General features: G+C 51.6%; 1 protein-coding gene across 2 annotated transcripts in view; it reads left to right on the forward strand.

The window, feature by feature from the left end:
• Positions 1-1240: 1240 nt before the first annotated feature.
• TRIM46 (tripartite motif containing 46) overlaps positions 1241-25106 on the forward strand; it is a 33739-nt gene continuing 9873 nt past the window's right edge. For both annotated transcript variants that reach the window (XM_089667166.1, XM_089667167.1), the window contains exons 1-7: positions 1241-1397; positions 6565-6808; positions 9679-10022; positions 10099-10242; positions 15027-15122; positions 19419-19672; positions 20991-21112. In XM_089667166.1, the coding sequence (XP_089523292.1) occupies positions 1335-1397; positions 6565-6808; positions 9679-10022; positions 10099-10242; positions 15027-15122; positions 19419-19672; positions 20991-21112 (1267 nt within the window). In that variant the 5' untranslated portion in view covers positions 1241-1334. The remainder of the gene's footprint in view (positions 1398-6564; positions 6809-9678; positions 10023-10098; positions 10243-15026; positions 15123-19418; positions 19673-20990; positions 21113-25106) is intronic.

Here is a 25106-nt window from a genome sequence, read left to right on the forward strand (position 1 = left end):
ATACATACAGAATGGGGACAGATACCGAGAATGACACCCGACATCCAGGACAGGAGAAGTGGGACTGTGCAGAGTTTATACATACAGAATGGGGACAGATACCGAGAATGACACCCGACATCCAGGACGGGAGAAGTGGGACTGTGCAGAGTCCATACATACAGAATGGGGACAGATACTGAGAATGACACCCGGCATCCAGGACAGGAGAAGTGGGACTGTGCAGAGTCCATACATACAGAATGGGGACAGATACTGAGAATGACACCCGGCATCTAGGACAGGAGAAGTGGGACTGTGCAGAGTCCATACATACAGAATAGGGACAGATACCGAGAATGACACCCGGCATCCAGGACAGGAGAAGTGGGACTGTGCATGGTGCATACATACAGAATAAGGGGAGATACCGAGAATGACACCCGGCATCCGGGACAGGAGAAGTGGGACTGTGCAGAGTCCATACATACAGAATGAGAGGAGATACCGAGAATGACACCCGGCATCCAGGACAGGAGAAGTGGGACTGTGCATGGTCCATCCATACAGAATGGGGACAGATACCGAGAATGACACCCGGCATCCAGGACAGGAGAAGTGGGACTGTGCAGAGTCCATACATACAGAATGAGAGGAGATACCGAGAATGACACCCGGCATCCAGGACAGGAGAAGTGGGACTGTGCATGGTCCATACATACAGAATGGGGACAGATACCGAGAATGACACCCGGCATCCAGGACAGGAGAAGTGGGACTGTGCAGAGTCCATACATACAGAATGAGAGGAGATACCGAGAATGACACCCGGCATCCAGGACAGGAGAAGTGGGGACTGTGCAGAGTTTATACATACAGAATGGGGACAGATACCGAGAATGACACCCGGCATCCAGGACAGGAGGAGTTGGACTGTGCAGAGTCCATACATACAGAATGGGGACAGATACCGAGAATGACACCCGGCATCCAGGACAGGAGGAGTGGGACTGTGCAGAGTCCATGCATACAGAATAGGGACAGATACCGAGAATGACACCCGGCATCCAGGACAGGAGAAGTGGGACTGTGCAGAGTCCATACATACAGAATGGGGACAGATATCGAGAATGACACCCGGCATCCGGGACAGGAGAAGTGGGACTGTGCATGGTCCATCCTCCAGATGCCGGGACTTGTACGGATTGGATGGGAATCTCACAGATCAGTGCGGTCCTCTCATCCTCCTCCTTCGCACTGCTCATGCTCCCTGCATCCCCCTCCCCTCCCCCTCGGCGGAGCATCCTTTGCACCGTTCCTCGGTAGGGTCCTGCAGGAGAAGCTCGGCGGGGATCATGGCGCAGGGAGACGACCTGCAGGCGTTCACCTCCATCATGGACGCCTTGGTGCGGATCAGTGTAAGTGACATGTGTGTGTCATGTCTGGAGGGCGGCCAGGAGCAGACATCATGTGCAGGCATGCGGCGTGCTCTGCGGTCGGCGGGGCCGCTGCGGGGCCGATGTCGGTACATTGGTGGGGGGGGGGAGGGGAGGATCAGGCGGGCGATAGAAGGATACGTTGTAACGATTGTATTTGTTACGTTGTATGTTATTTCTGGAAATGTACGGCGGTGGGGGGAGGGGAGCGTTCGTAGAGCGGCGGCGTTCCCCCCTCCTCGGCCGTCGCTGGAGCTGCAGCACATCTAGTGGTTACCACGGCAACTGCATCCTCCATCTTCCCGGGGATGAGGAGAAGCTGCAGAGTCCCTCCCTCTCTCTATGACAACCTGGGAGGACATGGCAGCTCGGAGAGGGAACAAGGTGAAGCAGACAGGGAGGGGCCCCGGGAGGGCGTGACGCAGGGACCTGGGAGAACGTGTGATAGACCCCAGAGTGACAATGGTGGGGAGATGGAACCTCGGGACCTCTGTGGTCACACCGCCGTATTCATAATCCTCTGATAACCGACGGCATAACTCCCCGGGGGGTTCTGGGAGGAGAATGGCACGGGAGGTCCATGATTTCCCCACTAAGGCCATGTCCACCTGGGGGGGGGGGGGGAGTGCGCCCAACGGCCATGTTGTTTTTGGTCAGCTTAGTCCTTCCTGCACTCTCAAGCTGGTGGTGAAGCTTAGTGTAGTCCTCTTGGTGGTGGTAAGTCTTAGTGTGCCCTTCATGGCAGTGGTGGGACTTAGTGTGGCCTTCATGGTAGTGGTGGGACTTAGTGTGGTCCTCATGGTAGTGGTGGGACTTAGTGTGCCCTTCATGGTAGTGGTGAAGTTTAGTGTGGTCCTCATGGCAGTGGTAAGTGTTAGTGTGGCCTTCATGGTAGTGGTGGGACTTAGTGTGGTCCTCATGGTAGTGGTGGGACTTAGTGTGCCCTTCATGGTAGTGGTGAAGTTTAGTGTGGTCCTCATGGCAGTGGTAAGTGTTAGAGTGGCCTTCATGGTAGTGGTGGGACTTAGTGTGGCCTTCATGGTAGTGGTGGGACTTAGTGTGGCCTTCATGGTAGTGGTGGGACTTAGTGTGCCCTTCATGGTAGTGGTGAAGTTTAGTGTGGTCCTCATGGCAGTGGTAAGTGTTAGTGTGGCCTTCATGGTAGTGGTGAAGTTTAGTGTGGTCCTCATGGCAGTGGTAAGTGTTAGAGTGGCCTTCATGGTAGTGGTGGGACTTAGTGTGGCCTTCATGGTAGTGGTGGGACTTAGTGTGGCCTTCATGGCAGTGGTGGGACTTAGTGTGGCCTTCATGGCAGTGGTGGGACTTAGTGTGGCCTTCATGGTAGTGGTGGGACTTAGTGTGGCCTTCATGGTAGTGGTGGGACTTAGTGTGGCCTTCATGATAGTGGTGAAGTTTAGTGTGGCCTTCATGGCAGTGGTAAGTGTTAGTGTGGCTTTCATGGTAGTGGTGGGCCTTAGTGTGGCCCTCATGGTGGTGTGACTTAGTGCAGCTCTCCTGATGGTGGTGGGATTTAGCGTAGTGCACATGGCAGCGGTGAAGTTTAGTGTGGCCCTAATGGTAATGGTAAAGCTTAGTGTGGCGCTCATGGTGGTGGTGGGGATAAGTGTGTCCCTATAAGTGGCGGTGGGGCTTAGTATGGCCCTCTAGGTGGTGGAGGGCCTTAGTATGTCTCTCTAGGTGGTGGTGGGGCTTAGTGTGGCCCTCTAGGTGGATGGTGTGGCTTAGTGTGGCCCTCTAGGTGGATGGTGGGGCTTAGTGTGTCCCTCTAGGTGGTGGGGATAAATGAGACCCTCTAGGTTGTGGTGGGGCTTAGTATGACCTGCTAGGTGGTGGGGCTTAGTGTGGCTCTCTAGGTGGTGGTGGGGATAAATGTGACCCTCTAGGTGGTGGTGGGCCTTACTGTGGTCCTCTAGTTGGTGGTGGGGCTTAGTATGGCCCTCTATGTGGTGGTGGGGCTTAGTATGGCCCTCTAGGTGGTGGTGGGGCTTAGTGTGGTCCTCTAGGTGGTGGTGGGGCTTAGTGTGGCCCTCTAGGTGGTGGTGGGGCTTAGTTTGGTCCTCTAGGTGGTGGTGGGGCTTAGTTTGGTCCTCCAGGTGGTGGTGGGGCTTAGTGTGGTCCTCTAGGTGGTGGTGGGCCTTACTGCGGTGTTCTAGGTGGTGGTGGGGCTTAGTTTGGTCCTCTAGGTGGTGGTGGGGCTTAGTGTGGCCCTCTAGGTGGTGGTGGGGCTTAGTGTGGTCCTCCAAGTGGTGGTGAGGATAAATGTGACCCTCTAGGTGGTTGTGGGGCTTAGTATGGCCCTCTAGGTGGTGGTGGGGATTAGTTTGGCCCTCTAAGTGGTGGTGGGGCTTAGTTTGGTCCTCTTAGTGGTGGTGGGGTTTAGTGTGGCCCTCTAGGTGGTGGTGGGGCTTAGTGAGGTCCTCTAGGTGGTGGTGAGGATAAATGTAACCCTCTAGGTGGTGGTGGGGCTTACTGTGGTCCTCTAGTTGGTGGTGGGGCTTAGTGTGGCCCTCTAGGTGGTGGTGGGGCTTAGTTTTGTCCTCTAGGTGGTGGTGGGCCTTACTGTGGTCCTCTAGGTGGTGGTGGGGCTTAGTGTGGCCCTCTAGGTGGTGGTGGGGCTTAGTTTGGTCCTCTAGGTGGTGGTGGGGCTTAGTTTGGTCCTCTAGGTGGTGGTGGGGCTTAGTGTGGCCCTCTAGGTGGTGGTGGGGCTTAGTGTGGCCCTCTAGGTGGTAGTGAGCCTTACTGTGGTTCTCTAGGTGGTGATGAGCATTACTGTGGTTCTCTAGGTGGTGATGAGCATTACTGTGGCCCTCTAGGTGGTGGTGGGGCTTAGTTTGGTCTTCTACGTGGTGGTGGGGCTTACTGTGGTCCTCTAGGTGGTGGTGAGCCTTACTGTGGTTCTCTAGGTGGTGATGAGCATTACTGTGGTTCTCTAGGTGGTGATGAGCATTACTGTGGCCCTCTAGGTGGTGGTGGGGCTTAGTTTGGTCTTCTACGTGGTGGTGGGGCTTAGCGTGGCCCTCTAGGTGGTGGTGGGGCTTAGTGTGGCCCTCTAGGTGGTGGTGGGGCTTAGCGTGGCCCTTTAGGTGGTAGTGGGGCTTACTGTGGTCCTCTAGGTGGTGGTGAGCCTTACTGTGGTCCTCTAGGTGGTGGTGGGCCTTACTGTGGTCCTCTAGGTGGTGGTGGGCCTTACTGTGGTCCTCTAGGTGGTGGTGGGGCTTACTGTGGCCCTCTAGGTGGTGGTGGGGCTTAGTGTGGCCCTCTAGCTGGTGGTGGGGCTTACTGTGGTCCTCTAGGTGGTGGTGGGCCTTACTGTGGTCCTCTAGGTGGTGGTGGGGCTTACTGTGGTCCTCTAGGTCGTGGTGGGGCTTAGTGTGGCCCTCTAGCTGGTGGTGGGGCTTAGTGTGGCCCTCTAGGTGGTGGTGGGGCTTACTGTGGTCCTCTAGGTCGTGGTGGGGCTTAGTGTGGCCCTCTAGGTGGTGGTGGGCCTTACTGTGGCCCTCTAGGTGGTGGTGGGGCTTACTGTGGCCCTCTAGGTGGTGGTGGGCCTTACTGTGGTCCTCTAGGTGGTGGTGGGCCTTACTGTGGTCCTCTAGGTTGTGGTGGGGCTTACTGTGGCCCTCTAGGTGGTGGTGGGGCTTAGTGTGGCCCTCTAGCTGGTGGTGGGGCTTACTGTGGTCCTCTAGGTGGTGGTGGGGCTTAGTTTTGTCCTCTAGGTGGTGGTGGGCCTTACTGTGGTCCTCTAGTTGGTGGTGGGGCTTACTGTGGTCCTCTAGGTGGTGGTGGGGCTTACTGTGGTCCTCTAGGTCGTGGTGGGGCTTAGTGTGGCCCTCTAGGTGGTGGTGGGCCTTACTGTGGCCCTCTAGGTGGTGGTGGGGCTTACTGTGGCCCTCTAGCTGGTGGTGGGGCTTACTGTGGTCCTCTAGGTGGTGGTGGGGCTTAGTTTTGTCCTCTAGGTGGTGGTGGGCCTTACTGTGGTCCTCTAGGTGGTGGTGGGCCTTACTGTGGTCCTCTAGGTGGTGGTGGGCCTTACTGTGGTCCTCTAGGTGGTGGTGGGCCTTACTGTGGTCTTCTAGGTTGTGGTGGGGGCTTACTGTGGCCCTCTAGGTGGTGGTGGGGCTTACTGTGGCCCTCTAGCTGGTGGTGGGGCTTACTGTGGTCCTCTAGGTGGTGGTGGGCCTTACTGTGGTCCTCTAGGTGGTGGTGGGCCTTACTGTGGTCCTCTAGGTGGTGGTGGGGCTTAGTGTGGCCCTCTAGCTAGTGGTGGGGCTTAGTGTGGCCCTCTAGGTGGTGGTGGGGCTTTGTGTGGCCCTCATGTTTCATGCAATGTTCATTGTGGGGTGATGAGTGTAGAAGTGTGTACGGAGCCGTTGTATCTCAGTTCCTCTTTCCAGACTCGGCGGTTGGTGGCCATAATTATCCCCGTATAGTAGACTGAATACTCAGCATATCCAATAGGCACATCACACTGAGGATTGTGGGAGGAGAACGGTACAGTGATGTCATCCTAGAGCAGTGTTTATAATCGTGGGAGAAGAGCGGTACAGTGATGTCATCCCAGAGCAGTGTTTCTAATCGTGGGAGGAGAGCGGTACAGTGATGTCATCCCAGAGCAGTGTTTATAGTCTGATAGTCTGTGGGGGACTGTGGGAGGAGAACAGTACAGTGATGTCCTCACAGAGCAGTGTTTATAATCTGTGGAGGATTGTGGGAGGAGAGTGGTGCAGTGATGTCATCCCAGAGCAGTGTTTATAATCGTAGAAGGAGAACAGTACAGTGATGTCATCACAGAGCAGTGTTTATAATCGTAGAAGGAGAACAGTACAGTGATGTCATCACAGAGCAGTGTTTATAATCTGTAAGGGATTGTGGGAGGAGAACGGTACAGTGATGTCATCACAGAGCAGTGTTTATAATCTGTGGAGGATTGTGGGAGGAGAGTGGTGCAGTGATGTCATCCCAGAGCAGTGTTTATAATCGTAGAAGGAGAACAGTACAGTGATGTCATCACAGAGCAGTGTTTATAATCTGTAGGGGATTGTGAGAGGAGAACGGTACAGTGATGTCATCACCCTTGTTTCGCCATTGGTTTGGAGTGCTGGTAATCCTGGCATGTTGTTTCTCTCCACAGACCAGTATGAAGAACATGGAGCGTGAGCTCTTGTGCCCAGTGTGTAAGGAGATGTACAAGCACCCCGTCATCCTGCCGTGTAAGCACAACGTGTGTCATGTATGTGCCAGCGAAATCCTCCTCCAGAGAGGGTACGTCTGTGACCCCAACTCCGAACCCAACTCACCAGCCTCCTCCCCCTCCACCCGCAGCCCCCGCATGGGCAGGAGGGTCGTGCCGAAGCAGGAGCGCCTCATCAAATCAGGTGAGTGCCCCACCACGGCCCCACCCCCGAGGAATGGAGGGAGACACACACATCTGATGGCTCTGCATACTGAATGCTGAGCCGGGGGGGGGCTAGAAGAGTGAGGAGATATGGGGGGTCACTGAGGGGAATGAGGAGGAGATATGGGGGGTCACTGAGGGGAATGAGGAGGAGATATGGGGGGCCACTGAGGGGAATGAGGAGGAGATATGGGGGGTCACTGAGGGGAGTGAGGAGATATGGGAGGGTCACTGAGGTGGATGAGGAGGAGATATGGGGGGTCACTGAGGGGAATGAAGAGGAGATATGGGGGGGTCACTGAGGGGAATGAGGAGGAGATATGGGGGGGTCACTGAGGGGAATGAGGAGGAGATGTGGGGGGTCACTGAGGGGAATGAGGAGGAGATATGGGGGGTCACTGAGGGGGATGAGGAGGAGATGTGGGGGGTCACTGAGGGGGATGGGAGGAGATGTGGGGGGTCACTGAGGGGAATGAGGAGGAGATATGGGGGGGTCACTGAGGGGAATGAGGAGGAGATGTGGGGGGTCACTGAGGGGAATGAGGAGATATGGGGGGTCACTGAGGGGGATGAGGAGGAGATGTGGGGGGTCACTGAGGGGAATGAGGAGGAGATATGGGGGGTCACTGAGGGGAATGAGGAGGAGATATGGGGGGTCACTGAGGGGAATGAGGAGGAGATATGGGGGGTCACTGAGGGGAATGAGGAGGAGATATGGGGGGTCACTGAGGGGAATGAGGAGGAGATATGGGGAGTCACTGAGGGGAATGAGGAGGAGATATGGGGGGGTCACTGAGGGGAATGAGGACGAGATATGGGGGGTCACTGAGGGGAATGAGGAGGAGATATGGGGGTTCACTGAGGGGAATGAGGAGAAGATATGGGTGGTCACTGAGGCGGATGAGGAGATATGGGGGGCACTGAGGGGGATGAGGAGGAGATATGGGGGGTCACTGAGGCGGATGAGGAGAAGATATGGGGGGTCACTGAGGGGGATGAGGAGATATGGGGGGTCACTGAGGGGAATGAGGAGAAGATATGGGTGGTCACTGAGGCGGATGAGGAGGAGATATGGGGGGTCACTGAGGGAGATGAGGAGGAGATATGGGGGGTCACTGAGGGGGATGAGGAGATATGGGGGGGTCACTGAGGTGGATGAGGAGGAGATATGGGGGGTCCCTGAGGGGAATGAGGAGATATGGGGGGTCACTGAGGGGGATGAGGAGGAGATATGGGGGGTCACTGAGGGAGATGAGGAGGAGATATGGGGGGTCACTGAGGGGAATGAGGAGGAGATATAAGGGGTCACTGAGGGGGATGAGGAGGAGATATGGGGGGTCACTGAGAGGTATGAAGAGGAGATATGGGGGGTCACTGAGGGGGATGAGGAGATATGGGGGGTCACTGAAAGGTATGAAGAGGAGATATGGGGGGTCACTGAGGGGGATATATGGGGGGTCACTGAGAGGGATGAGGAGGAGATATGGGGAGTTACTGCGAGGGATGAGGTGGAGATATGGGGGGTCATTGAGGATGATGAGGTGGAGATATGGGGGGTCATTGAGGATGATGAGGAGGAGATATGGGGGTCACTGAGGGGGATGAGGAGAAGATATGGGGGTTGCTGAGGGGGATGAGGAGAAGATATGGGGGTTGCTGAGGGGTATGAGGAGGAGATATGGGGGTTGCTGAGGGTGATGAGGAGAAGATATGGGGGTTGCTGAGGGGGATGAGGAGATATAGTGGTTGCTGAGGGGGATGAGGAGAAGATATGGGGGTTGCTGAGGGGGATGAGGAGAAGATATGGGGGTTGCTGAGGGTGATGAGGAGAAGATATGGGGGTTGCTGAGGGGGATGAGGAGGAGATATGGGGGTTGCTGAGGGGGATGAGGAGGAGATATGGGGGTTGCTGAGGGGGATGAGGAGAAGATATGGGGGTTGCTGAGGGGGATGAGGAGAAGATATGGGGGTTGCTGAGGGTGATGAGGAGAAGATATGGGGGTTGCTGAGGGGGATGAGGAGGAGATATGGGGGTTGCTGAGGGGGATGAGGAGGAGATATGGGGGTTGCTGAGGGGGATGAGGAGAAGATATGGGGGTTGCTGAGGGTGATGAGGAGAAGATATGGGGGTTGCTGAGGGGGATGAGGAGAAGATATGGGGGTTGCTGAGGGGGATGAGGAGGAGATATGGGGGTTGCTGAGGATGAGGAGAAGATAAGGGGGTTGCTGAGGGGGATGAGGAGGAGATATGGGAGTTGCTGAGGATGAGGAGAAGATATGGGGGTTGCTGAGGGGGATGAGGAGGAGATATGGGGGTTGCTGAGGGGGATGAGGAGAAGATATGGGGGTTGCAGAGGGGGATGAGGAGAAGATATGGGGGTTGTGGAGGGGGATGAGAAGATATAGGGGATGAGGAGGAGATATTGGGCTGGGGGGTCACTAAGGGGATTTTATTCCATACAAGTCTGTAGGGATGCGATGTCACTTGAACCCGGTCAGAAGGAGGTGAACAGCGGAGCCCCCCGTATATTTGAGGGGTCTCAGTAGGACCGGCTCCAGGGGTTCCATGAAGAAAGTTCCCCTAGACTCCATTTCTTTAGCTTTGGTCCTCAGCACCTCGGGATTAGTCAGAGGACGGTCCTTGTGGTCTGGTGGTGGATGACCCATGTATGGACCTCCATCTCAGGCACAGATCTGCTACCAAAGGGCTCCTGAAGGAGGCCCCTCCATGTACAATAGGTCCTCTTATCTCACGGATTAACTCCTCGGAGAACCTAGATCTGTTCCCCGATCTGCTCATGTATTGGCCATCGAGGATCATGTCCTGGTTGTTTCTCCTCTCCCCGGCAGGATTTGGCACTTATCCTGGCAGGAAACGTGGCCCTGCCCACCCACAGATGGTCCTCTTCCCGTGTCCGTCCTGCCAGCATGATGTGGACCTCGGGGAGCGGGGGCTGGGCAACCTGTTCCGGAACCTGACCCTGGAGCGGGTGGTGGAGCGCTACCGGCAGACGGTCAACATCAGCGCCGCCATCATGTGCCAGTTCTGTAAACCCCCCCAGCAGGAGGCCAGCAAGGGCTGCACCGAGTGCCGGGCCAGCTTCTGCAACGAGTGCTTCAAACTCTACCACCCCTGGGGCACCCAGAAGGCCCAACACGAGCCCACGCCTCCGACCCTGAGCTTCAAACCCAAGGTGAGAGCGGGAGGTGGACCCAGGAGGGCCCGGGACCTAGAACGCCTCTGACGCCATCTTGTTTTATCTCCCCCAGGGTCTGACCTGCCCCGACCACAAGGAGGAGGTCCACCTCTACTGCAAGACCTGCCAACGCCTGGTGTGCCAGATCTGCCGAGTGCGCCGCACCCACAGCGGACACAAAATCACCCCCATTATCAGCGCCTACCAGGCACTACGGGTAAGATGGCCGCCATGGCGCCATATACACAGAGCGCGAGAAATACGCTCATTACTACGGACTAAACAACGGACAACCGCAGACTTTATTATGTGTTTTATAAAAAGGAAATAAAAAGTGAAGTATGAAATAATATAAAAAAATCAGAATACATAAGATATGATATATAAATATAATACAGTGTATAGGGATATAATATATAAAGAAAACAGAATAAAAAAACAGTGTAATGGGATATAATATATAAATAATGTATAGTTTAATATAACATAATATAGGATATAATATATAAATAAAACATAAAAAATAAAGTGTAATGAGATATAATATATAAATAAAACAGAATAAAAAGCATATATAATAAAGATATAATATATAAATAAAACAGAATAAAAAACATATATAATAAAGATATAATATATAAATAAAACAGAATAAAAAACATATATAATAAAGATATAATATATAAATAAAACAGAATAAAAAACATATATAATAAAGATATAATATATAAATAAAACAGAATAAAAAGCATATATAATAAAGATATAATATATAAAGAAAACAGAATAAAAAAACAGTGTAATGGGATATAATATATAAATAATGTATAGTTTAATATAACATAATATAGGATATAATATATAAATAAAACATAAAAAATAAAGTGTAATGAGATATAATATATAAATAAAACAGAATAAAAAACATATATAATAAAGATATAATATATAAATAAAACAGAATAAAAAGCATATATAATAAAGATATAATATATAAATAAAACAGAATAAAAAACATATATAATAAAGATATAATATATAAATAAAACAGAATAAAAAACATATATAATAAAGATATAATATATAAATAAAACAGAATAAAAAGCATATATAATAAAGATATAATATATAAATAAAACAGAATAAAAAGCATATATAATAAAGATATAATATATAAATAAAACAGAATAAAAAACATATATAATAAAGATATAATATATAAATAAAACAGAATAAAAAACATATATAATAAAGATATAATATATAAATAAAACAGAATAAAAAGCATATATAATAAAGATATAATATATAAATAAAACAGAATAAAAAGCATATATAATAAAGATATAATATATAAATAAAACAGAATAAAAAACATATATAATAAAGATATAATATATAAATAAAACAGAATAAAAAGCATATATATTAAAGATATAATATATAAATAAAACAGAATAAAAAACATATATAATAAAGATATAATATATAAATAAAACAGAATAAAAAGCATATATAATAAAGATATAATATATAAATAAAACAGAATAAAAAACATATATAATAAAGATATAATATATAAATAAAACAGAATAAAAAGCAGTGTAACAGGATATAATATATAAATAATGTAAAATTTAATACAAGTATAACATAATACAGTGTAATATATAATATATAAATAAAACATAATTAAAAAAAACAGTGTAACGGGATATAATATATAAATAATGTAAAATTTAGTACAACATAATACAGGATATAATATATAAATAAAACATAAAAAATAAAGTGTAACGGGATATAATATTATAAATGTATAATTTAATACAGTATAATATAATATATAAATAATATATAATGTAATATAACATAATACACTGTAATGGGATATAATATATAAATAATGTATAATTTAATATAACATAATATAGGATATAATATATAAATAAAACATAAAAAATAAAGTGTAATGAGATATAATATATAAATAATATATAATTGAATACCGATAACAAAATACAGTGTAATAAGATATGATGTATGAATAAAATATAATACCATGTGAGAGGATATAATATATAATTTGGTATATTACAATGTAGTAGGATATATTCTTAATATAACATAATATAGTGTAATAGGATATAATATATAATTTAATACCGGAATAACATAATACAGCGTAATATATAATATATAAATAACACATTATTTGGTATATTACAATGTAACAGGATATAATATAATATATATTAATGTAATAGGACATTCTATATAAGTAACATATCATTTAATATAACATAATACAGTGTAATAAAATATGATGTATAAATAAAATATAATACCCTGTAATAGGATATAATATATAAATAATATGTAATTTAATACCGGAATAATGTAATACAGTGTAATATAATATTTAAATAATTTGGAATATTACAATGTAAGAGGATATAATATATATAAATGTAATAGGACATTCTGTATAAATAAGATATCATTTAATATGATACAATGTAACAGGATATAACATGTAACCAGACTCAGTACAATGTATCAGCATCAGTCGTGATATAATGTGATATGGGAGATCAGATACATTGTTGTGTTGTATACATCATGTGACATGGCAGTATATAGTATGACACACGCTCCGCCCCGTATGTTGTGTCCCGGGATCATATCATACTATACAATATCGGGGATACATTGTTGTGTTTGTGACACTTCTTGTGATGTCATATAACATGAGGTGACGTCCCGCGCAGCCTGCGTGTTCCGTGTTCTAATATCATAGAAGATCAAATATCGCTCGGACCGGGATCACACAGATGTAGATTGCTCGAACACTGATCCCGGGATCATCGCTCGGACCGGGATCACACGGATGTAGATCGCTCGAACACTGATCCCGGGATCACACGGATGCAGATCACTCGGACCGGGATCACGCGGATGTAGATCGCTCGGACCGGGATCACACGGATGTAGATCGCTCGGACCGGGATCACACGGATGTAGATCGCTCGGACCAGGATCACATGGATGTAGATCTCTCAAACACTGATCCCGGGATCACACGGATGTAGATCGCTCGGACCGGGATCACACGGATGTAGATCGCTCGGACCGGGATCACACGGATGTAGATCTCTCAAACACTGATCCCGGGATCACACGGATGTAGATCGCTTGGACCGGGATCACACGGATGTAGATCGCTCGGACTGGGATCACACGGATGTAGATCGCTCGGACCGGGATCACACGGATGTAGATCGCTCGGACTGGGATCACACGGATGTAGATCTCTCAAACACTGATCCCGGGATCACACGGATGTAGATCGCTTGGACCGGGATCACACGGATGTAGATCGCTCGGACCGGGATCACACGGATGTAGATCGTTCGGACCGGGATCACACGGATGTAGATCTCTCAAACACTGATCCCGGGATCACACGGATGTAGATCGCTTGGACCAGGATCACACGGATGTAGATCGCTCGGACTGGGATCACACGGATGTAGATCGCTCGGACACTGATCCCGGGATCACACGGATGTAGATCGCTCGGATTGGGATCACACGGATGTAGATCGCTCGGACTGGGATCACAAGGACATAGATCGTTCGGATCAGGATCACACGGATGTAGATCGCTCGGATTCGGATCACACGGATGTAGATCTCTCGGATTTGGATCACACGGATGTAGATCGCTCGGATTCGGATCACACGGATGTAGATCTCTCGGATTTGGATCACACGGATGTAGATCGCTCGGATTCGGATCACACGGATGTAGAACTCTCGGATTGGGATCACACGGATGTAGATCGCTCGGATTCGGATCACACGGATGTAGATCGCTCGGATTTGGATCACACGGATGTAGATCGCTCGGATTTGGATCACACGGATGTAGATCGCTCGGATTGGGATCACACGGATGTAGATCGCTCGGATCAGGATCACACGGATGTTGATCGCTCGGATCGGGATCACACGGATGTAGATCGCTCGGATTGGGATCACACATATGTAGATCGCTCGGATTGGGATCACAAGGATGTAGATCGCTCGGATTGGGATAACACGGATGTAGATCGCTCGGACTGGGATCACACGGATGTACATCGCTCGGACTGGGATCACACGGATGTACATCGCTCGGATCGGGATCACACGGATGTAGATTGCTCGGATTGCGATCACACGGATGTACATCGCTCAGACTGGGATCACACGGATGTAGATCTCTCGGATTGGGTTCACAAGCATGTAGATCGCTCGGATTGGGATAACACGGATGTAGATCGCTCGGACTGGGATCACACGGATGTACATCGCTCGGACTGGGATCACACGGATGTACATCGCTCGGATCGGGATCACACGGATGTAGATTGCTCGGATTGCGATCACACGGATGTACATCGCTCAGACTGGGATCACACGGATGTAGATCGCTCGGATCGGGATCACACGGATGTACATCGCTCGGATCGGGATCACGCGGATGTAGATCGCTCGGACTGGGATCACACGGATGTACATCGCTCGGACTGGGATCACACGGATGTACATCGCTCGGATCGGGATCACACGGATGCGGTGTGGAATTTGCAGCGTTTTCAGTGTGAATTTGGCACCGCATCAGAATCGCTCCCCGTTCATGTGAAGCGCTGCAGGCGTGTGTATGTTGAGTTATCGGTCCACAAAACGCGGTGCGATGTGCAGAATCGGATCCCAGAGGTGTGACTACCCGTGTGATCTGATTCTGGTGCGAACCCAAAAAAAGGGTCCTGCGTGTTCTTGGTGAGCATAGATCCACACATCATGTACGCCTCCGATCATCACATGTGACGTACCGCACCGCATGTATGTGACCCCGGGGTGGGGATGTTGTATCTCGGGGAATGCGATGCGACATATATGTACCGTTGCCTAGGCGATGGCAGGAGGAGCATCATGGGATGTCTTGTGTTGCAGGAGAAGCTCAGTAAGAGTCTGGCGTACATCCTGGGCAGTCAGCACGCCGTGCAGGGACAGATCAGTGAGCTGGAGGAGAACATAAAGCAGACGGAGGTGAGAAATCTCCTCCCATTGGACGTCCCATCGCCCCCCAACTCTGCCCCCCCAATACCCGCTGATCGCCCCACATTCTGCCCCCCCCCCCAATACCCGCTGATCGCCCCACATTCTGCCCCCCCCAATACCCGCTGATCGCCCCAAATTCTGCCCCCCCCAATACCCGCTGATTGCCCCACATTCTGCCCCCCCCCATACCCGCTGATCGCCCCACATTCTGCCCCCCCCAATACCCGCTGATTGCCCCACATTCTGCCCCCCCAATACCCGCTGATCGCCCCCAACTCTGCCCCCCCAATACCCGCTGATCGCCCCCAATTCTGCCCCCCCAATACCCGCTGATCGCCCCCCAACTCTGCCCCCCCCAATACCCGCTGATCGCCCCACATTCTGCCCCCCCAATACCCGCTGATCGCCCCACATTCTGCCCCCCCAATACCCGCTGATCGCCCCAAATTCTGCCCCCCCCAATACCCGCTGATCGCCCCACATTCTGCCCCCCCCCATACCCGCTGATCGCCCCCAATTCTGCCCCCCCAATACCCGCTGATCGCCCCCAACTCTGCCCCCCCCAATACCCGCTGATCGCCCCAACTCTGCCCCCCCAATACCCGCTGATCGCCCCAAATTCTGCCCCCCCAATACCCGCTGATCGCCCCAAATTCTGCCCCCCCCAATACCCGCTGATCGCCCCAAATTCTGCCCCCCCAATACCCGCTGATCACCCCAAATTCTGCCCCCCAATACCTGCTGATCGCCCCCCAATTCTGCCCCCCCAATACCCGCTGATCGCCCCCAACTCTGCCCCCCCAATACCCGCTGATCGCCCCCCAATTCTGCCCCCCCCCAATACCCGCTGATCGCCCCCAATTCTGCCCCCCCCCAATACCCGCTGATCACCCCAAATTCTGCCCCCCCAATACCCGCTGATCGCCACCAAATCTGCCCCCCCCCCGCAATACCCGCTGATCGCCCCCAATTCTGCCCCCCCCCCCAATACCCGCTGATCACCCCAAATTCTGCCCCCCGCAATACCCGCTAATCGCCCCCAATTCTGCCCCCCCCCCAATACCTGCTGATCTTCCCCAATTCTGCCCACCCCCCAATACCCGCTGATCACCCCAAATTCTGACCCCCCAATACCTGCTGATCGCCCCCAATTCTGCCCCCCCCAATACCCGCTGATCGCCCCCAATTCTGCCAATCCCAATACCTGCTGATCGCCCCCAATTCTGCCCCCCCAATACCCGCTGATCACCACAAATTCTGCCCCCCCAATACCCGCTGATCGCCCCCAAATCTGCCCCCCCCAATACCCGCTGATCGCCCCCAATTCTGCCAATCCCAATACCTGCTGATCGCCCCCAATTCTGCCCCCCCCCCCCAATACCCGCTGATCACCCCAAATTCTGCCCCCCCAATACCCGCTGATCGCCCCCAATTCTGCCCCCCCCCAATACCCGCTGATCGCCCCCAATTCTGCCCCTCCCGCATACCCGCGGATCGCCCCACATTCTGCCCCCCCAATACCCGCTGATCGCCCCAAATTCTGCCCCCCCCCAATACCCGCTGATCGCCCCAAATTCTGCCCCCCCAATACCCGCTGATCGCCCCCAACTCTGCCCCCCCAATACCCACTGATCGCCCCCCAATTCTGCCCCCCCAATACCCGCTGATCGCCCCCAATTCTGCCCCCCCCCCCAATACCCGCTGATCACCCCAAATTCTGCCCCCCCCCCCGCAATACCCGCTGATCGCCCCCAATTCTGCCCCCCCCAATACCCGCTGATCACCCCAAATTCTGCCCTCCCAATACCCGCTGATCGCCCCCAATTCTGCCCCCCCCCGCAATACCCGCTGATCGCCCCCAATTCTGCCCCCCCCAATACCTGCTGATCTTCCCCAATTCTGCCCCCCCCCCAATACCCGCTGATCACCCCAAATTCTACCCCCCCAATACCTGCTGATCGCCCCCAATTCTGCCCCCCCCAATACCTGCTGATCGCCCCCAATTCTGCCCCCCCAATACCCGCTGATCACCACAAATTCTGCCCCCCCAATACCCGCTGATCGCCCCCAAATCTGCCCCCCCCCAATACCCGCTGATCGCCCCCAATTCTGCCAATCCCAATACCTGCTGATCGCCCCCAATTCTGCCCCCCCCCCCAATACCCGCTGATCACCCCAAATTCTGCCCCCCCAATACCCGCTGATCGCCCCCAATTCTGCCCCCCCCCAATACCCGCTGATCGCCCCCAATTCTGCCCCCCCCCCGCATACCCGCTGATCGCCCCCAATTCTGCCCCCCCAATACCCGCTGATCGCCCCCAATTCTGCCCCCCCAATACCTACTGATCTCCCCCAATTCTGCCCTCCCCAATACCCGCTGATCGCCCCCAATTTTGCCCCCCCCCCAATACCCGCTGATCGTCCCAAATTCTGGCCCCCCCCAATACCCGCTGATCGCCCCAAATTCTGCCCCCCCAATACCCGCTGATCGCCCCCAATTCTGCCCCCCCCCAATACCCGCTGATCACCCCCAATTCTGCCCCCCCCCCGCAATACCCGCTGATTGCCCTCAATTCTGCCCCCCCCCAATACCCGCTGATCGCCCCAAATTCTGCACCCCCCCAATACCCGCTGATCGCCCCAAATTCTGCCCCCCCACCAATACCCGCTGCTCACGACACTAACATTTCATAGAAGGGGGGAGGGGGAGAAGAAATCACTGTCCTGTGTCCCCAGAAATCAACCAGCATGCTGGCAAATCATCAGGAGAACCCAAAACTCCCCATTATTTGATTGTACAGAAACGATGATGTCAGGGGAGGAGGGGAGGCAGTCACATGTCCTTGGAGATTGGCCAGCATGCTGGTAAATTGTCATAAGAACCCCCAGATCCTCAGTTCTGCCATACAGGAGGCAGAGGGAGGCGGGACAATCTACATGACCCCGCCCATCACCTCCCCGTACCCCCCGACATACAGGTGCCACCATCCTCCCTCCTCCCTGTGACCCCCCCCCCGACATACAGGTGTCACCATCCTCCCCCCCGACATACAGGTGTCACCATCCTCCCTCTTCCCTGTGACCCCCCCCAGACATACAGGTGTCACCATCCTCCCCCCCGACATACAGGTGTCACCATCCTCCCCCCCGACATACAGGTGCCACCATCCTCCCTCTTCCCTGTGACCCCCCCCAGACATACAGGTGTCACCATCCTCCCCCCCGACATACAGGTGTCACCATTCTCCCCCCCGACATACAGGTGTCACCATCCTCCCCCCCGACATACAGGTGCCACCATCCTCCCTCTTCCCTGTGACCCCCCCCCAGACATAGAGGTGTCACCATCCTCCCCCCCGACATACAGGTGTCACCATCCTCCCCCCCGACATACAGGTGTCACCATCCTCCCCCCCGACATACAGGTGTCACCATCCTCCCCCCCGACATACAGGTGCCACCATCCTCCCTCTTCCCTGTGACCCCCCCCAGACATAGAGGTGTCACCATCCTCCCCCCCGACATACAGGTGTCACCATCCTCCCCCCCGACATACAGGTGTCACCATCCTCCCCCCCGACATACAGGTGCCACCATCCTCCCTCTTCCCTGTGACCCCCCCCAGACATACAGGTGTCACCATCCTCCCCCCCGACATACAGGTGTCACCATCCTCCCCCCCGACATACAGGTGCCACCATCCTCCCTCTTCCCTGTGACCCCCCCCCGACATACAGGTGTCACCATCCTCCCTGTGACCCCCCCCCCCAACATACAGGCATCACCATCCTCCATCCTCCCTGTGACCTCCCCCCCCCCCCCGACATACAGGTGTCACCATCCTCCATCCTCCCTGTGACCCCCCCCCTCGACATACAGGTGTCACCATCCTCCCTCCTCCCTGTGACCCCCCCGCCAACATACAGGCATCACCATCCTCCCTCCTCCCTGTGACCCCCCGCCAACATACAGGCATCACCATCCTCCCTCTTCCCTCTGACCCCCCGCCAACATACAGGCATCACCATCCTCCCTCCTCCCTGTGACCCTCCCCCCCCGACATACAGGTGTCACCATCCTCCCTCCTCCCTGTGACCCCCCCCCCCCCCGACATACAGGTGTCACCATCCTCCCTCCTCCCTGTGACCTCCCCCCCCCCCCCGACATACAGGCATTACCCTCCTCCCTGTGACCCCCCCCCCCCCGACATACATGTCAAGAATGACCCAATAATCAATAAATATGCCATACTTTCCCAATAATTGCTCAATAATGACCCTACAGATGAATGGAGGGAAGGCCCAGGAAGAGGCTCTGCAGCTGATTGGAGCGCTGCGCTCCGCCCTGGACGACAAGCAGGCCTCGCTGAGCCGGGACATTGCGGAGCGGCAGCGGGAGCGGCGTTGTGTGCTGGAGGCCCAGGTGTGGGAGCGGCAGACGCTGTTGGAGAATTCGGGGCTGGTGTGCTACGCTCAGGAGGTGATGAAGGAGACGGAACAGCCGTGCTTTGTCCTAGCGGCAAAACAGCTGCATGAGCGGTGAGACCCGACAACCACCAGGGTGCTAGATCCATGCTGATTCGTCAGCCTCATTCCATCCAATCACAGTACAGACAGCAGCCGCGCTCAATGCCAATAAAAATTGTGAGATGTTCTGATATAAGAAGGTCTCCTCCATAGACCTCCTCCCATGTTCTGATATAATAGGGTCTCCTCCATAGACCTCCTCCCATGTTCTGATATAAGAGGGTCTCCTCCATAGACCTCCTCCCATGTTCTGATATAAGAGGGTCTCCTCCATAGACCTCCTGCCATGTTCTGATATAAGAAGGTCTCCTCCATAGACCTCCTCCCATGTATGATATAAGAAGGTCTCCTCCATAGACCTCCTCCCATGTTCTGATATAAGAAGGTCTCCTCCATAGACCTCCTCCCATGTTCTGATATAAGAGGGTCTCCTCCATAGACCTCCTCCCATGTTCTGATATAAGAAGGTCTCCTCCATAGACCTCCTCCCATGTTCTGATATAAGAAGGTCTCCTCCATAGACCTTCCCATGTTCTGATATAAGAGGGTCTCCTCCATAGACCTCCTCCCATGTTCTGATATAAGAAGGTCTCCTCCGTAGACCTCCTCCCATGTTCTGATATAAGAAGGTCTCCTCTGTAGACCTCCTCCCATGTTCTGATATAAGAAGGTCTCCTCCGTAGACCTCCTCCCATGTTCTGATATAAGAAGTTCTCCTCCATAGACCTCCTCCCATGTTCTGATATAAGAAGGTCTCCTCCATAGACCTCCTCCCATGTTCTGATATAAGAAGTTCTCCTCCATAGACCTCCTCCCATGTTCTGATATAAGAAGGTCTCCTCCATAGACCTCCTCCCATGTTCTGATATAAGGTCTCCTCCATAGACCTCCTCCCATGTTCTGATATAAGAAGGTCTCCTCCATAGACCTCCTCCCATGTATGATATAAGAGGGTCTCCTCCATAGACCTCCTCCCATGTTCTGATATAAGAGGGTCTCCTCCATAGACCTCCTCCCATGTTCTGATATAAGAAGGTCTCCTCCATAGACCTCCTCCCATGTATGATATAATAGGGTCTCCTCCATAGACCTCCTCCCATGTCTGATATAAGAGGGTCTCCTCCATAGACCTCCTCCCATGTTCTGATATAAGAGGGTCTCCTCCATAGACCTCCTCCCATGTCTGATATAAGAGGGTCTCCTCCATAGACCTCCTCCCATGTTCTGATATAAGAGGGTCTCCTCCATAGACCTCCTCCCATGTATGATATAAGAGGGTCTCCTCCATAGACCTCCTCCCATGTTCTGATGTTGTCTTCTCCTTCCTCAGGATCATCCGAGCCATCGACTCCGTTCAGACCTTCCGCTCGGCGGCCTGCGTCCCTCTCCCACCATTCAAGCTGGACGTCAGTAGAGAGCTGAAGTTACTGACTGAACTGAGCTTCGTCAGAGGTAAATCTGGACTCTCCTCCAGGGAATGTCCATTAGAGAGTGGAAATGCTGCAGAGCCGCATGGAGGATGGAATATCTGCTATGAGGGCTGGTAGATGGTCACAATTATTGCCAGAAGTGCCATAATCCAGCAGGGCATATAAGGCATGCTGAAGTGTCAGGCAGTACTGTTTCCTGCGGGGTCATTGTGGCATGCCTTCAGTGCACTTTCAGTTAGGTGATAATTATAGCTTGATGGATCACATGACTACAGCCGGTACGTCCAGCAAACTCATCCTCTCAGACTTCACCTTGGTCCTGAGAAGAGAAAAACACAAAACCACAAACTTCCTGACCTCACAACAGCTGTAATTCCATGTTATCCTATAGTAAAAGTCCACAGCTCTTACTGTAATGAACCCTTCCCGCAGCTGTTACTGTAATGAATCCTTCCCGCAGCTGTTACTGTAATGAATCCTTCCTACAGCTGTTACCGTAATGAACCCTTCCTGCAGTTGTTACCATAATGAACCCTTCCCGCAGCTGTTACTGTAATGAATCCTTCCTACAGCTGTTACCGTAATGAACCCTTCCTGCAGCTGTTACCGTAATGAACCCTTCCTACAGCTATTACCGTAATGAACCCTTCCTGCAGTTGTTACCATAATGAACCCTTCCCGCAGCTGTTACCGTAATGAACCCTTCCCGCAGCTGTTACCGTAATGAACCCTTCCCGCAGCTGTTACCGTAATGAACCCTTCCCGCAGCTGTTACCGTAATGAACCCTTCCCGCAGCTGTTACCGTAATGAATCCTTCCCGCAGCTGTTACCGTAATGAACCCTTCGTGCAGCTGTTACCGTAATGAATCCTTCCCGCAGCTGTTACCGTAATGAATCCTTCCCGCAGCTGTTACCGTAATGAATCCTTCCTGCAGCTGTTACCGTAATGAATCCTTCCCGCAGCTGTTACCGTAATGAATCCTTCCTGCAGCTGTTACCGTAATGAATCCTTCCTGCAGCTGTTACCGTAATGAACCCTTCCTGCAGCTGTTACCGTAATGAACCCTTCCTGCAGCTGTTACCGTAATGAATCCTTCCTGCAGCTGTTACCGTAATGAATCCTTCCTGCAGCTGTTACCGTAATGAATCCTTCCCGCAGCTGTTACCGTAATGAATCCTTCCTGCAGCTGTTACCGTAATGAATCCTTCCCGCAGCTGTTACCGTAATGAACCCTTCCTGCAGCTGTTACCGTAATGAATCCTTCCCGCAGCTGTTACTGTAATGATCCCTTCCTGCAGCTGTTACTGTAATGAATCCTTCCCGCTGCTGTTACTGTAATGAACCCTTCCTGCAGCTGTTACTGTAATGAACCCTTCCCGCAGCTGTTACCGTAATGAACCCTTCCTGCAGCTGTTACTGTAATGAACCCTTCCTGCAGCTGTTTCTGTAATGAATCCTTCCCGCAGCTGTTACTGTAATGAACCCTTCCTGCAGCTGTTACTGTAATGAACCCTTCCTGTAGCTGTTACTGTAATGAACCCTTCCTGCAGCTGTTTCTGTAATGAATCCTTCCTGCAGCTGTTACTGTAATGAACCCTTCCTGTAGCTGTTACTGTAATGAACCCTTCCTGCAGCTGTTACTGTAATGAATCCTTCCTGCAGCTGTTTCTGTAATGAATCCTTCCTGCAGCTGTTTCTGTAATGAATCCTTCCTGCAGCTGTTACTGTAATGAACCCTTCCTGCAGCTGTTACTGCAATGAACCCTTCCTGCAGCTGTTACTGTAAAGCCCTCTTCCCGGTAGGATCCCCTCCTGATAGGATGTATTTATACCCCCCCCCCCAGGAAATTAAATTCCGGCCAATCAGGAGAGAGCAGACCAGATGCGGATTGGGGGATTTGGGTTCTATCACCTGAAGGTGGGAGGGGCTATTGGTAGGTCGGCCCCCTATGGGGGGGAGGAGCTCCAGTCCTTCCATTATATGATGTCAGACATTAAAAGGTCACTCCACCAAAAATGTCAGATTCCAGCCACGCCCCCAACAATTGTGAAGTCTCACTCCTGCTGTGTCCACCTGAGAAACGTCCGGCACTGAGAGTTTGGGGCCCAGGGGCCCCGAGAGAGGGAAGACCCTGGGGGGGGGTTCCTTCTAGAACCCAACCATAACTGACATGGAGGTTAATGGTGGAGTGGCCCTTTAAATGGCGCGCCGCGCTCACAGTATGCCAGCAGGCAGGATGGGATTGTTAGTGCAGACTGGGGGTCCTTCTTTCCTCCTGCAGGGGGCCCTAGTGGCCCAGATGTGGCCCATCTCAGACCCACATGTCCCTCTCTCTGTTTGTAGGCCTCTCAGTGTGACCTGCAGTCCGGGAGACAGAAGAGGCAAGTTACCAATCCGCTCTCCTCCTCAGAGGCTCGGACCTCCCCTTCTCCTCCCTCCCTGTCCCTGTCCCCACCCACTGCTAAGGGGAAGCTCCACCCTCCTGTTCCAAGATGGCCTCCACTTTGATTTACTTTTATCTTCTTCTATGTTTAGGATAATTCTGGCCTTTCACCCCTATGTGTCCGCCATCTGTTCTCTGTCTCCATGAGCCTCATCTTCATCCTCTGTCCTCCATCTCCATCCTCTGTCCTCCATCCCCATCCTCTGTCCTCCATCCCCATCCTCTGTCCTCCATCTCCATACTTTGTCCTCCATCTCCATCCTCTGTCCTCCATCCCCATCCTCTGTCCTCCATCCCCATCCTCTGTCCTCCATCCCCATCTTCTGTACTCCATCTCCATCCTCTGTCCTCCATCCCCATCCTCTGTCCTCCATCTCCATCTTCTGTCCTCCATCCTTTGTCCTGCTTCTCTGATCACCATCTTCCATCTCCATCCTTTGTCCTCCATCTCCATCCTTTGTCCTCCATCTCTATCCCTTGTCCTGCATCTCCATCCTCTGTCCTCTTTCTCCATCCTCTGTCCTCCATCTCCATCCTTTGTCCTCCATCTCCATCTTCTGTCCTTCATCTCCATCCTCTGACCCTATCTCTATCCAATATCCTCCATCTTCTGTCCTCCATCTCCATCCTTTGTCCTCCATCTCCATCTTCTGTCCTCCATCTTCATCCTTTGTCCTCCATCTCCATCTACTGTCTTCCATCTCCATCCTCTGACCCCATCTCTATCCAATATCCTCCAACTCCATCTTCTGTCCTCCATCTCCATCCTCTATCCTCCATCTCCATCTTCTGTCCTCCATCTCCATCCTCTGTCCTCCATCTCCATCTTCTGTCCTCCATCTCCATCCTCTGTCCATCATCTCCATCTTCTGTCCTCCATCTCCATCCTCTGTTCTCTTATCTTCTAGACTTATCTTTTATTTTTCATCTCCTCTACTTTCCTCCTTCATTACAGCTTTTTGTTTTCATTATTCCCAATAATGGATTTTGTTCCCCATTCCCTGTGACCTCATCTCCTCATCTCCTATGTCCTCATCTCCTATGTCCTCCTCATCTCCTATATCCTCCTCATCTCCTATATCCTCCTCATCTCCTATGTCCTCCTCATCTCATCTCCTATATCCTCCTCATCTCCTATGTTCTCCTCTCCTCTGTTCTCCTCTCCTCATCTCCTATGTTCTCCTCTCCTCTGTTCTCCTCTCCTCATCTCCTATGTTCTCCTCTCCTCATCTCCTATGTTCTCCTCTCCTCTGTTCTCCTCTCCTCATCTCCTATGTTCTCCTCTCCTCTGTTCTCCTCTCCTCATCTCCTATGTTCTCCTCTCCTCATCTCCTATGTTCTCCTCTTCTCATCCAAGTCTCCTATGTTCTCCATATCTTGTGTTCTCCTTTCCTTGTCTCCTATGTTCTCCTCTTCTCATCCACATCTCAGTTTTCTCCTCAACTCTTGTGTTCTCCTTTCCTCATCTCCTATGTTCTCCTCTCCTCATCTCAGATGTTCTCCTCTCCTCATCTCAGATGTTCTCCTCATCTCAGATGTTCTCCTCATCTCAGATGTTCTCCTCTCCTCA

Source organism: Staurois parvus, unplaced genomic scaffold (assembly GCF_062004578.1).
Source record: "Staurois parvus isolate SC_StPar_1 unplaced genomic scaffold, SC_StPar_1.0 ptg003068l, whole genome shotgun sequence".
NCBI lineage: Eukaryota > Metazoa > Chordata > Amphibia > Anura > Ranidae > Staurois > Staurois parvus.